Source organism: Rhinolophus ferrumequinum, chromosome 4 (genome assembly GCF_004115265.2).
Source record: "Rhinolophus ferrumequinum isolate MPI-CBG mRhiFer1 chromosome 4, mRhiFer1_v1.p, whole genome shotgun sequence".
In the NCBI taxonomy this organism is placed as follows: Eukaryota; Metazoa; Chordata; class Mammalia; order Chiroptera; family Rhinolophidae; genus Rhinolophus; species Rhinolophus ferrumequinum.
This window is the reverse complement of record NC_046287.1, coordinates 75,728,200-75,743,506: the sequence shown is the minus strand read 5'-3', so window position 1 is coordinate 75,743,506 and position 15,307 is coordinate 75,728,200. Positions and strand designations below refer to the sequence as shown.

The 15,307-nt window shown below is 38.3% G+C and overlaps 1 protein-coding gene across 12 annotated transcripts in view; it reads right to left on the bottom strand.

Moving 5' to 3' along the window:
* FAT1 (FAT atypical cadherin 1) overlaps positions 1-15,307 on the bottom strand; it is a 125,950-nt gene that overhangs the window by 16,508 nt on the left and 94,135 nt on the right. For all 12 annotated transcript variants that reach the window (XR_004422905.1, XR_004422904.1, XM_033104996.1 and 9 more), the window contains 9 exons: positions 11,077-15,144; positions 10,349-10,545; positions 7,608-7,761; positions 6,549-6,782; positions 5,315-5,704; positions 3,817-4,031; positions 3,420-3,557; positions 983-1,126; positions 166-363 (listed from right to left, as the gene is read on the bottom strand). Coding sequence is in view for 10 of the 12 variants with exons in the window: in XM_033104996.1 (XP_032960887.1) it covers positions 166-363; positions 983-1,126; positions 3,420-3,557; positions 3,817-4,031; positions 5,315-5,704; positions 6,549-6,782; positions 7,608-7,761; positions 10,349-10,545; positions 11,077-15,144 (5,738 nt within the window). In the remaining 2 variants the exon portion in view is untranslated. The remainder of the gene's footprint in view (positions 1-165; positions 364-982; positions 1,127-3,419; positions 3,558-3,816; positions 4,032-5,314; positions 5,705-6,548; positions 6,783-7,607; positions 7,762-10,348; positions 10,546-11,076; positions 15,145-15,307) is intronic.

Sequence of the window (15,307 nt, the reverse complement as noted above, 5' to 3'; positions counted from 1 at the left end):
GCAGTGGGATAAACATGAAGCCATGGGAAAAATAACAAAAAACAGACCAGATTCTATACTTTTTAAAAATTTTCTCATAAAATGTAAGCTGTTTCCATACAAGAAGATAACCATCAGAGCAGCTCTATGAATCCACAATAAAATCATACAGAAAAAATTTAATACCTTAACATGCAGTAAGTAATGATCTTTCACTTTCCTCTTTATGGCACCTGATGTCAGGAGGAATCCTTGCTGGTTAATGTCAAATGCATTATCATCATTTCCACTCACAATAGTAAAGAAGAAGGGCGGACCATTATGAGAAGAATCCTTGTCTGTTACTACTAGCTGTAGTACACTGAAACCCACAGGCTTATTTTCCTGCACAGAACAAACACACAAATACATACAACTTTCAACAAAACTCAATCTTTATGGTAAAAGACACTTGCAAGTTTTCTATAATATAAAGCATATGGAAAACAAACCCTTATTGCTGCTCCACTTGAAAGGAAGACAGAGAAGACGTGGGGGAAAAGGGTTGTGATGAGGACGAGAGAGGGAAGAAGGGAGCAGGGGAAATGGGGGAGGAAGGACTCAGGCGATGAGACATGCATAACAAAGTGTAAGGGAAGGGGTGAGAGAGGGGGAGGAATGAAGTGGTGGTGTTTGGAGGAGTGGGAGAGAGGAGGAAGGTCAAGATGGGGCAAGAGTGAGGCCAAGAAAGAAAAGCAGGGACAACCAAAGATAAGATTAAGACTTAAGCTAATGAGAGTATCTTAAAAAACCAAAGAACAAAAACAAGAGAGATAAAAGCTTGGTGGCATCTTGAAAATGCTCATCTTTTACTATTGATGGAGACCCCTCTAATTGTGCACTCTTCTCATTTTTCTAAAACACAGTCTTTGGAAAAGACATTTCAAACGAACAGCTGAAGCCAAGGAACGAACTCCTTTCAAAAGGGCTGCATTCAATGAACCCTTCAGCACCCCAAGATTACCTGGATAATTACACTGTAGTTTCCCCTGGAGAAGACAGGAGCATTGTCGTTGACATCAGACACATCGATGTTCACCGTAGTTGTGTTGACTCTGGGTGGACTGCCGTTATCAGACGCCTGAACAGTAAGCGTGTAACCTGAAATCTTTTTGGGGACAAGACAAAGAGATGGATGGCATATCCATTTTCACAAAGCCGAAGAACAGGGTCTAATCAGAAGTATACTCCTGACAACCTGGAATGGAAGCTCTGAAAACCTGTCATCATTTGCTGTGTCCTGTACGTGGGCAATTCCCTAACCGACAAGTACACTGCCAATAATGCATCTACAAAATGGACCGTATTTGCTCAACAGAAAAAGTTACCAATAGTGACTAGATTCTCTGATGCCTTTCAAACACATACTCATTCTGTGAAAGCATTCTAACTTTAAAAACGTACAGCTCTACTAACAGAAATTAAGACGGAAAAGTAATGCAAATGATGAGAAGAAAATGTTAACATTATCTCAGACCCTGTTACTTTAGTAACTAGGAAGGCAACCTTTCCTATAGCCCTTTCCGACAGAAGTAGTCAGGCGTGAAGCTGTTTCCCACCCTGAGCGCTTACTGATGTTCAACATTTCGGGACACTCTAGATCACCTTCTCACAATAATTGTACACTTGGATTGTAGTCAACTGTCTAAGTCTCCCAAGATGATCTCTTCATGACTTCCTACAAAAAAAATGGAGTCAAGTAAGGTAGTTTCTTTTCCAGGAGAGTTCCTTGTTAAGGACCCTCTTCCAGAATGAGTGGGGGAAGCAATGAGAATGCCGGCTAAATCCCAGAATATGTTCTGTAGAATATTAGTCTGACAATATGTTCCTCCCAAAACGGGTTCTGACGATAAGCTGGTTTGGGAAACAACACAAGCCATCTCCTCTGCTACCTCACAATGGACATTAGTCTGTTAAAGGACCTGAGAAGCTCTTCAGTGAAAAATATGAAATTTTGCTCTGCCCAGCGGTACTACAGTTCTATACCTAAGAGTCGTGCTTCCTAAACTCTTGGAAAGTCCATGCTCAAAAACAACAGGTCAGAAAAGGCATTAAAGAATTGAGACTTGAATGAGATATTTCATCACCATTGCCCCCAATTCCTCTAGTTTTAGATTTAACCCATTATTCCTCCAACATTGTATTCTTTACTATCTTCTAGTTTCCTAAACCAAGGCTTTCTTCATTTCTCCTTCACTTTTTCACCTCTCTGAGGCAGATTCCTTCCTGTCTGTGTGAAGGAATGAGCTGGTGGATGGACGAATGGATAGTAAGATGGATGGATGGATGTTCAGTTCAGCCTGGCTTGCCTCTCCTTTGTTCCCATTTATCTCAACACCTCAGATCACTTCTATATCTCCAGAGGCATGTGCCATATCTGCATTTCCAGCTTTCAAGTCTTAAGTTTGACTAAAACCTCCAAATACTGTCGGAATAATTTTACCCTAATATGTCATTTTCCTCTAAAAATCAGTGTATCAAAAACCACATTCAACAAATTCTCCTGGAGCCAAGTTTATATATACCCTCATGACCTCCCTGCTCTTCTTTCATGGCACGACCCAGTCCCAACAAGACTGTAAAAAATGGAGTCATCTGACACCACTGCGTTCTATGAAGCGCCACGTCTAAGCTGTGTGGATTCTAATTTTCCCCTTACGAAGTTTCTGCATTTGTCTTTTCACTCCGTTGTCACTGCTCCTTTCTCAATTTAGGCTCTGGCTGCCTTACCACTGACTGTCACTGGTCTTCCTACCTCCCTGGTCTCCCGCTACTCTAAACAACACCTGGACCTATGTACAACTCATTTTCAAATTATGCCTTCTGGTAACGTCACACCTGGGCTCACGAATACTCAATAACTCCTTCAAGCCCACAGCATCAAGTCTGGACCTCTGTTCCTGGTTTTGTATGTGGCCCATAATCTGTTCCTGAAACACCTTTCTATCTTACCTCCCCACTTCTTTGTAAGATTACTCCGATATCACTGAATGAAATCACCTAAATATGTATAACCCAAGTCTTCCTTTCTCCATGCCTCGGCTCAAGTAATTTCTCACAGGGAATTCCCTTCTTTCAACACCTATGGTTTTCAAAATATTTGCTATTATTTAAAATCTAGCTTCTAGTTCCATGAAGTGTCTCAAAACACTGGAGTCATCAGCAATTTCTTCTTGACTACAAACTTTTATTATCCAAACTTCCTATTAGTATGAAACACATCTGTTACGTTTTTGAGAATATTAAAACTATAATTGCTTTTCAAGTATTTATGTCTTGCTTCCCAGTTCCGGTTCTACCCTTCTGGTCTTTCCCATCATGTCCAGCAAATATGAATACAAGGCACTTCTAGTTGTTATTTGGTAAGTTGTAAACAATTTAAGCCAAACTTTTTCACTTACTGTTTCCCGGTCTAGAATTTTGGTCACTTTCACTTCTCCCCTGGAAGGGTCAATTGTAAATGGATTTCCTTGATTGCCATCTATAATTGAATAGTGGATGTGGCTGTTGGAAGGTCCATCAGCATCATCAGCCATAACCTAGGAAATATCAGGCTCTTGTTTAGGACACAGCTAAGGAAGGGACAGAAGTCTTGAATTTCTGGTATCAATAGCTAGCTGCTAGACGACAATTACTTATAATGGAGTCAGTAACTGACTGGAATAACCAAAGACATTTCCTTATCTTCAAATTATTTTCAAGTAAGTCCACTACCAAAACAGGATCAATCTTAAAAAAAAAAAAAAAAAAAAAAAAAAAACCTCTTACAGAGACCCAGAAAAAGAAAAAAATACACACCGTAATGACAGACTGCTCAAGAACGGCATCTTCACTGATCACTGCCGTGTACGTGCTCTGGCTGAACACCGGGGTGTTATCATTGATATCTGTTACATTCACGTTCACAGTTGCAACATCACTTAATGAAGGTGTGCCTCCATCAGTGGCTTCCACAGTCAGGTAATATTCATGAGAGCTTTCATAATCCAGATTCTCAATCACAAATATAGCTCCTATGGAAAAATCAAAATCAGTGCCAGCACTTTAAAATGCCACTGATTTCTCCTAGTACTATGACTGAAATAGACCCTGTCAAACAAATTAAATTTTCACTTCAAAAGTTTACTTACCATGTATGTATGTTTTCTAATTTCTTAACTCAACACTTAAAAATTATGAATTTGCCCATCCCCAGGTCCTTATTTTCCTGATACTCATTGTGATATTTAAATTGCTTTCCCAATCAATACTACCCACATCCCTGCTATAAAATTATTCTATTTCTCATTTCTTCTAAACCATAGTTGAATACAGACTTCATTCTAATTTCATAAAATGAAAAGAAAGCAAAAATTCTCCTCTTTGGCTTTTAGTTTCCTTTTCCTTCTCATACTTTTTTCTTTTACAGAAATGAGCATCCTTTTTTTAAATCTCTAGAATAACTCTTTACATCCTATCATTAAAAAAAAAGTTCCCTGTTTTAACAACTCCTTTACCATCTTTCCTTTTCACTTCCTTATTGTCCATACTACTTATACAGCCCTAAAAATAAGTTTTATGGTATGTGTTAAAAATACGTTTTAAAATAGCATCCTCACACACCTACTGTTCATCTGAAATAGTCACATACAATTAAATACAGTTTGAATGGAGTGACTTTTTACAATGCTCTAAGACTTACAGCTATTTTAGACCACAGGTTAACAAGATGACAGAAGTATTTATGCAGCAAGAGTCTAAGCTCCTATGACTTTTAACCTTGATAGCAGTGTGATTCAAAGTATACTATGACTGTTATATATAACTACCATAATAAAGAAGTCAACCTTATGAAGTATCAGATGCCCCCATTGAAACTAAGATCAAAGAGGTCGAAACTACTGTTTCACTTGGGGAAGCTACTTCACATGAGTTCTAAATAAAAGGAGGTAAAAGGGAGCCATTATGCAAGATCCTGTACTATCTTCCACTCTTTATCTTTACTAATTTACTACATCTTATATCTTTACTAAGTTACTAGAGTGTGATATTTTAATTTTCTATTTAGAGTTAATTTGCTTATAGTTATAATAGATATATCAAAAATGTATTTTATGTAGAACTAGTTTAACGTCTTCAAAACCACTTTGAATCCTACTTAAAATGACGTCACAAAGAATACTTGGGTTTTATCTTTTTGGAGTATCTACTAACAATTTATGATCTGTCACTTTATATCAGGTCAAGTATATCAGGCCAGGCAATCTAACCTTTTTGGCAGAATAAAGGGCTTCCTTTCATTTACATGGTAGGTTACCTGTTTTAGAATCTATGCTGAATTTTCCATGTTCATTTCCACTTATTATTGAGTAGGTGATTTCTGCATTTGCTTCAATGTCCCGACTTGCTGCATATACTTGAAGAACTTCTGTTCCAGTAAGAATGTCCTCAGACACTGTGGCACCATATTCACGGTATTCAAACACAGGTGGGTTGTCATTTATATCCAACACTGACACAATAACAGTGCCAGTAGCTGTTAACCTCCTTGGCAAACCTTGATCTACAGCTTTCAAAGTAAGGGTGTATACTGACTGTAGTTCTCGATCCAAAGGCTTTTCTAACTGAATAATTCCAGATAATTCATGAATGGAAAACTGCCCATCAGCAGAGTTAATCAGAGAGTAGGATATCTTCCGATTCAATCCTGTCAAGACATGACATCATGTCAGAATGTTTTATTTCAAAGAATGTAAACAAATTATTTTTTTTAAATGTAGCATACTTATTAAAAATGGAAAATGCTCACACACATTATTTAAAAATTCTTATGACTATGATTTTTAAAACAGTGAACTTTTAGATTAGCAATTTACTGAGTTAAAGTAAATATAATTTCAGTTACCTGGCTTTTTAAGACAATGCTCTATATGAACTTATGCTATAATACCCAGCAGATCTTTTAAAGTCTATTTATTATTTACCTTCAGTGAGAAAGATTTATTTGAAAAGTGACATTTTTGCTATTCTTCTAATTCTCCAGCATTAGTCTAACTGAAGAAGTTACTTTTACTATCTGCTATCAAAATGCCATAAATAGATTTCCTAGAGTTTTTATTTTCTTCATAAAACATTTGACAGGTTTGTAAAACTAAAAAATACAGCATTTGCTTCTGTTACATTCTGATACTAAAATCTCTTTATGTCACGAATGGTTTATTCACAAAATACATCACTAATTAATTCAATGATATGAAGATCAGCTAACCTAGTCACTGACCAGAACTCTATGGCTACTATGAATACTTTACAATAGCAAGTTCACTGGATGCAATTTTGAGACTTCAAATATTCATTAAGAATGCATTCATTATTTTAAAGATTTCACTCCATATTTTTAATACTAAGGAATTAAATAACACAACGATAAGCTATTCAACATGCATGAGGTTAAGATAAGTTAAACAGGATGAATCTGGGGTGTGTTTTAAAACAGAGGTTGCTAGGATGCTCGGGTACAGTTTGAAGGCCAAGCATAAGCTGGACGATACCTGCATCTCCATCGGTAGCCTGCACTCTTGTCAACAGCGTTCCAGGCTCTGTGTTTTCAAACACGGTGATGGTGTAAGGATCAGCAGAGAATTCGGGGGCATTATCATTCACATCCTCTAATGTGATCACAACATGAGCTTGACAGAATCTTCCCCCTCCATCTGTGGCCTTGACTAGAAGGTTATAAATTGCTTGCTCCTCTCGATCAAGGGGGGCTAATGTTTTCAGTTCACCTGAAAAACAAACGAAAAATGGACTCACTTGAGATTTAAAATTTGAGCTGTAATAGCACATCTTATTTCTTCCTCTTTGCTCTTACAGGTACAAAATCTGACTCACAGCCTTCCTTTGGAGAACAGTTTTATCAGTGACAGAGTCAACAGCTGTGTGAATACAGTGAGTTCCAGGTCGCCTCACCCTGCCAGGTGCTAGCTCTTTAAGTCATAATGATCTCCAGGCTAGAGCCCTTGCATTACGTATAATGTTACAAAAGCAAAACAGCTACTTAATTTGCCAAATCAAAACAAAAATTTAATTGACTCAAAATATTAGATTTATATGTTCACAATTAGTCCTTTGGTGGTGGGGGGGGTTGGCTTAATACAAAATTATTACTTGACCCCAATTTTAACAAAATATAAAGTATAAGAGGAAAACGATCCTAGCAATGCAAAGATGAGTAAAATATCATGAATTAATGAATATGCTAAATTATAAATTGATGACCATGCATTCATGAAAACAAGCTACATCAAAAAACGGATAATGTAGAATGTTTGAAGTATATTTTAACTTCTGAGGGTTTTTTTAAAGTTGATATAAACAATTTTAAATCCTTGGTTCAAGTACGTGATACTGTTGCTGTTACTTTTTTAAATCTCACCCCAAATTTTACACATTAAATTGCTGTGTAGATTTCTAAGTGATGCCAATTTTGTAGCATCCAGTACATTTCACATGAACAAAACGTAATTTCATTTTTTGTGTATGATCTAAACCCACCTGCATATATGACTTTGTTGGAACACAATTAATTTTGCCCCAAACTCCATCATTACCTGTGTCTGGATTTAGTTTGAATTTTTCTGCACCTGGACCAAATAATGTGTAAGTAATTTCAGCGTTGGAACGGATATCTGCATCTGTAGCAGAGACCTGCATGATCAACTTCCCAGGAAAGGCATCTTCTGGAATTGTGTCTGCATATAAAGTCTACAAAGAGTTTAAACAATATTGTTAACAAAAGACATTGGAAGTCAACACGATTGCCAAGGGAATGACTGGAAATAAATCACTTAACTTTGGCCATAGAAAACATGGGAAATAACTAAAGCTACAATCCAAGAAGCTTTCAAAACTATTTTTCTTATAAAACAATATAAAACGAGGAGCCACATAACAATTAACAGCTCAATATTGCTGAGCGAGTCTAATCTGATATTTAACCAACGGAGTTCTGAATGCAGTGCTTTATGTCTTTGAGTTGGTTTCATATTTAGTTTAAAATCTTATGAGTAAATATAAGTAGCACTCCCTATTTACCTAAAGATTGGAGAAAGCAGATGCCTGTGACATCGTATCTACTAACTTCCAATACAAAAATTTATTGTTTGCACTCGTTCTTAACACATGACCAAATAATTACAGTTAAGAAAGAAGCAATCCTTGAGTCATGGGAGAAAACAGACTCCCCAAGGCCACATGCGAGGGGGGAAGTGAGCACTGGGCGAGGGCTCTTCTATCACGTGCTCTAACCTATCTCTTCATATCTGACCTGTCAAACATAATAAATGGTTGTTTTCAGTTCCAACTATTTAGAAATCTATGCCATAAACCAAAACAACATAAGACAGGTAAGATTTTGTTGAATTTATTTTCTTAATCGAAGCTCAGTTTTAGGTGAACTACATTTAATGACTCATGAAACAAAATATTTTGCAATACCGATGATTCTAAATGATCCAGTGTCCAAATTTTATTTTTCCCAAAGATGATAGGGTATTTCATATTAAAACAATATGAAAGTTTCAAAAAACAACAAAACACATACATTTAGTTTCTATAATATGTAAATATAAAGTCCTCCATCCAGAAAATACTATCACCAAAAAGTACAAACATGGATTGGAATGAACGCCTCACCCCTCAGAAGTTCCACTTCCCCTCTTGACTGAATTACAAGTTAAGTACCATTTCCCTGAGAACAGCTCTGTTCCTTTCCACATCTTCAGCATGTCTCATGCTTACTGGGGAGCTCTCCAACTCCTCTGTCGCTCTTTTCAAAATCACTTTCCCCTCTACCCAACCTTCCCTCAACATGCCATATTCTTCTTCCTTCGACTCTCAACTTTCCAAATCTATTGCCTCCTTAGTGCACACTTTTTAACCTTGATCAATCAGGCATCCATCGTGATAGTGAGACTGCCACCTCCAAGCCAGTCAGACTTCAAACGGTCTGTTTCAATCTAAATCACACCTCTGCTCGCAATCCCGCTTCCTAAAAACGCTCTCCTCCTTTATTCTGTTAACACCATCCTGATACCGGCATTCTCTTCCTACCATCTCTACTTCCTCCTCCCTTCTCCCTAGAGAGATAGATACCTTACCCATCTCTGCTCTTTTTCCCTTTTTGTAATTATCCTTTCAAATGGATTCAATTACCAGTTATCCATAGAAACTGACAAATTTACATATCCCTCCCTAACATCTACCCTCAATCTCATCATCTCTACACTTTTAAAAATACATTCAACTCAACGTCCCATTACCTTAAACTGAACAAATCAGAAGTGGAACCCAGCATGCTTCCTCTAAAAGTAATTCCCACCCCAGGCTTAGCTTTGGTCTTTTTCCCCATCTCTCCTGTAGGAAACATTGAAGTCAACGTTGACTTGACACGCTTGCCATGCTGTCACACCCAGGCAGGACCAAGTGCTACCAGTTTTCCCTTTGTAGTGTCTTGTGTCCTTTCATTCCTTCTGCCACCTCTGCCTACTCTCTGTTATCCCCTTGCTGTCAGGCTTCCTCATCTAAATGAACACAATGTTACTGACCTCATCTTCTTTAAGGAACTCTGGGTTCATGTGATCGCCACCTTTCAAATAGAAAAGGATTCAAAGAGCCCCTATTTTCTCTAGGATAGAGTCCCAATTCCCCGGAAGGACCTTCGCAGCCTCTCTAATCCAGTTCACCCTTCTTAAGACCCACTGCCTTCCCACTTCTACTCCGTTATCTAATCACCACCTCCCAAAGGCTGAGCTTTCCTCATCCTCCAGCTCCAGTGATCACTCCTGCTCACGTCCTCACCCTGCGCCCTCACGGGGACAGATCTTCGTTGACATATCTGTTCTCACATGAAATGGCCACATTTCATGTGCAGGAGCCATGTCATTAACCTCGTACTTTCTCTACTGTGTCAAGAGCAAGTGCCCCCAAAACAGTCTGTTAAAGCAAAACAGAACTCTGTATAAACAACTGCTGGCCAGATATTTCACCCAAAATAACCTCATCCCCAAACGAAGGGAATCCCTTCATGGAAACTTTACAGAGCCTTTTTAAACACAAATGTAATCCTGTCCAAAATTCACAGTATTTTTAGATGAGGTTTTTAAACTATTTAAGCATTCCCAAACATAGTTCTGATGCGAATCCAACTCTTGCCCCATCTAACACTTATCTTTGCTTAAACAGCAAGAGATTATAATACAAAGCCCCACAGCACCATATGACAGTCCTCCTACAAGGTCTGAGAAACAAATCTGAATTCATAATCTATAAATGTGAAGAAAGAGCCACCTACCTTTTCACAAACTGGACTGTTGTCATTTGCATCAAGAACTTTCACTTCAACTATAGCTTTTGATGAGAAGGTCCCATCAGTTGCTGTGATAGTCAGATGATAGTTGTCCCTTTTTTCCCTATCTAGAGGTTTCTTCACATAGACCTTCCATTCATTCTGTATATTTTCAATAGCAAACTGCCCCAAAGGATCCCCTCCTATTAAATAAATGGAGGAAAGATGACAAACTTGTTGACATAACGAAAAGTAGTAATAGGAGAAATAAATTATACAGTAGATACATAATTATGGCCTAAAAGAATTAAGGATTTTTTTAAAAAACAATTACATATGCATTTGGTATATTAACTTTCCCATTTACCAAAAAATAAAGAAATATTAAAATGTATTTTTAAGCATAGCAATAAACCAAATAAAATATAGGCTAATCAACAATACTTTGGCCTACAATGAAACTGTAACTTTTTCTTTTTAATTATAGTATGTTTATTTTATGCTAAGTATAAAGTTCAAGAGAATGAGTCATAAAAATCAAAAACAGTCTAGTGAAACAACCGTTAACTTTGTTCAGGCAAAGAACTTGAAATGTAGCTTAACAGATGCTTTTTCTACTTTTTCAGATATACTTAAATCATCCCTTTACCTTCCAATTTCCATAAAATATGTATCTCAGGATTTATACATCTAATATATTTAATTTTAAATTAAACCATTTAATTTTTTTTTACCTGTTATATAATATGTAACTAGTCTGTTAATTTCTTCAGAATCAGCATCCGTGGTACTTAAGATAGCAATTACACCGCCTGGTGGATCATCTTCACTCACAGTTCCTTTGTAAATCTCTGCCGTGAATCGTGGGGGACTGTCGTTGACATCGGTGACAGTAACATCCACGATAGCCGTAGAGGACAGCTGAACCTTCTCGCCATGATCTGATGCAACCACTTTAATCTGGTAATTGTCTTTCTTTTCATGGTCAAGCTCCTTTAGGGTAGTAATCCAGCCTGTTTCCATGTTAATGGCAAAAGATTCGATGACTTCTATACTTTGTGACTGATCTAGGCTATACATAACATGGCCATTGGTTCCTGAGTCTAGATCAGATGCCCTGACCTGGATGACTCTACTTCCCCCTGGCTGGTTTTCAACAACAAATGCCTCATACGGGTTAGACTCCAAGGCAGGGCTGTTATCATTTGCATCTTTCACTTGGATACTAACATCTACAGAAGCCACCACCTCATAGTCATCATGAGTGCACCTGGCAAGTATGGAAAACTGATACCACTTAGTTGTCTCGTGATCCAGGCTCTTCTCCAGTTTCAGTCTCCCGCTCTGTCTGTCAATCACAAAGAACTCATCCCGATTACTTTCGGGAGTATTCCCTTTGACGAGGCTGTAAAGAACAGTCCCACTGTGTTCTGCTTGGATAAGATCGATTTCTGTCCCGATAGGCATGTCTTCTGAAATTGCATAGGTATAAAAGGGCTCTGAAAATTTTGGAAGCTGCACTTCCGGTGGAAGTATTTTAACATAGACGGGGACAACAGACTCTTTTGGTGGAGACCCGTTATCCACAGCTCTAACAAAGAAAGTGAAGAACTCATTTTCTAAGCCAATTAAGCTTTCCTTTGTAGTAATTACGCCAGACAGTTTGTTAATTTCCAAATTCTCTTTAACACTTTCAAAATCTGCTTCAATGGCATAGGTGACGTCAGCGTTGGATCCCTCATCAGCATCACTTGCAAGAACTTTAATGACGGATGTCCCTTTGGGAGCACTGGATCCAATGTTGACTTCATACTTGGTTGCTCGAAATTGTGGTGCATTATCATTGTCATCGGTAAGGATGACATTAATGGTGCAGAAAGCAACTTTTCCTCCAGCATCCTTAGCCATTAAACGAACTGCGATTACTTTCTCTGCTGGGGTTTCTCGATCAAGTTTTTCCAAAGTAAATACCTGTCCTCTCTCATTTGTGTAAAACCTGTCTTTGGCAAAGTCATTTACAATATGGTAAGAAATGTGACCATAAATACCAGAATCCCCATCAGTTGCTTTAACCTCAATCACCAGGGTGTGTAAGGGAGCGTTTTCAGCGAGCTCCACTTCGTATTCATTCTGAAGAAAAACAGGACTGTGCAAATTGCCTCCAATTACAGTTACTTGGACCTGAGCTGAACTTCTAAACACTCCATCAGAAACAGAAATGTTAAGACTGTAAAATGGCTTCAAGGTGTGCCGGCGGAGGTTTGAGAGTGTGATAATCCCTGTTTCACTGTCAATGACAAAGTTCTTATGATCGTTGCCAGACAGAATGGAATATTCCAACTTGTCTATGTCTGAACTGTCTGCATCATGGGCTTTCACACAGGTCACAAAATGACCATGAGTGGCATGCTCGCTAATTTTGGCCTCATAAATCTGTTGGTCAAACAGTGGTGGATTATCATTGAGGTCAGTGACATCTACTGTGACAATCACGTCGCTGCTCAGTGGGGGCATGCCGCCATCCACGGCTGTCACAAAAATCCTGTGCTGCTGGAACAGCTCATAATCCAAAGTTCTGACTAGTGAAATGAGACCAGTGCTGCTATCTATGTGAAAATGGTCATGACTCTTACTGTGATTCCCAAACATATGGTATGAAATTCCTCTATTTGGTTCTGAATCAGAATCTGTTGCTCTAACCTGAACAACAGCCGTTCCAATTACAGATGCCTCGGACAGTGTTGCAGCGTAAGACTGCTGGACAAACACTGGAGGGTTATCATTGATGTCTTCCACTATTATGTCAACAAACACTTCAGCATGAGCACCAGTCAAGGAGTCAGTTGCTCGTATGCACAGTTTATATGCTGGGTGGGACTCAAAATCCAGAGGAGCTATGACATTTACAACTCCGGTGTTGAAGTTAATGGTAAACTGGCTAAAAGGATCTCCATCTGTGATGCTGTAGAACACTTTCAACCCTTCTGGACTATTGGCTTGCACGTGGACAATGGGACTATGCATCTGGATATTCTCTGGAATCTCTGCACTGTAGAAAGGTTTTTCAAACACAGGCATGGCTTTATTCATGACAGTAACTGGAACTATCACTTCAGCCGAAAACGCTGGGTTTCCTCCATCTTTTGCAACCACTGTGACGAGATATTCTTTATTTAAGGTGTCAGGTTCAAACTGCTTTTTCAGTGAAAGTTCACCTGAGGGTCCGATTTGAAAGTGTTCATGATGTTCCTTCAGGTAGTAATGCACTTCCCCATTTCTGCCACTATCTCTGTCTACGGCAGTGACGTAGCGAATAACATGGCCCACCGCAGTATCCACTTTGACAACAGCATAGTAAGGAAGGTTGACAAACACTGGTGCATTATCATTTTGGTCTTCTATGATGACCTTCACAACGACATGGGCCACTGCTGAAGGCTTATGTTCTTGTGTCACTTCTACTACCACATCAAATGCCTCCTGCTGTTCACGATCAAATGGTATACCGGTGGTCGACAGAACTCCTGAAGTGCGACTTATTTTAAATCTGCGATCTGGGTTGAGAATACGATAAAACAAAGGTTCGTTGATTGGATTCCCAAGAGCAGTAATCACAGCTAATGTTCTGGCTTCAGTGGAATTCTCTTTCACTACTGCAGAGTAGAAATCTTGGGTAAACTTTAGCTGACTTTCCTTGCTTTCTTTCACGTTAATTTTCACAGAGGAAAAGCTTGCAAATCTGCCATCAGAAGCTCTAACGGTTAACTCATAGCGGCTTCTTAACTGAGTTGTGTTTTGTACAGTTATAGAACCAGTCTTGTAGTCCATAAAAAACTTCTCCCCGATGTTACCTTCGGTGATGGAGTACATTAACTGGGAGAACGCACTTGAATCAGCATCTATAGCATTTACTGTGATGACTTTTACTCCTTTGTAAGTTGGCAACAAAAGAGATGCTTCATATAATGATTTGGAGAATACAGGAGGGCAGTCATTAATGTCAATTACATGTATAGTCACATTAGCTGCATATTCAGCAAATAACCGTGGTGTTCCCATGTCATGCACTTGCACAGTAAAGTGAAAAGTACTTGTTTCTTCATAGTCCAAACTTAGCACTGTATGAATAGCACCAGTGCTAGAATCAATAGCAAAATATTTGTGTATGGATGGTTCAACAATGTGATAAACAAGCAAAGCATTCGATTCTTTATCAGCGTCAGTTGCTCGAATCACTAATGGGATATTCTTATCTGTTAGGACCACACTGTTAATTGAAGCAGATTCGCTAATGAGTCCTGTGTATTCTGCCTGTATAAAAACTGGCAAGTTGTCATTTTCATCCTGTAGATGCACTAGAACAGTTGTATTAGTAGACAAACCAGCCATGTTAGTTCCTTGTATTGTCAATGTATAAACAGGCAAAGTTTCAAAATCCAGGGCTTTCTGAGTGATGATACTTCCCGAATGTGGATTAATATCAAAAGCATCAGCTATATTCCCATCTTTTATTTCATATACCACTGAGGATTGACTATGGGCTACAACCATTCCAACAAAACTCCCAATGCTGATAGTTTCACTGATTTCAACGGAATATTCTTTAGATGTAAATTTAGGAGAGGCATTGTCAGCAATTGTGACAAATACATGCACAGACGTTATTTCACTCATTGGTGGATTGCCTTTATCTGTAGCTTTTACCATTAAATCATATTCCACTTGGTTACTTCGATCTAATTCTTTGGCGGTTTTTATAGAGCCCAAGACGGGATCAATTGTAAAAGAATTTCCAATATTTCCTGGGAGGAAAAAAAAAAAGCATGTAAGAGAAAAATACAGGGATCGATAGAACTAGTAGTTGGAAATACAGAAACAAACATATCTTCAAACATTATATCCTGAAATTAAACAGAAATTTGGAGGTTATCAGCATATGAATGGAACTTGTTTTATTCAACTTGT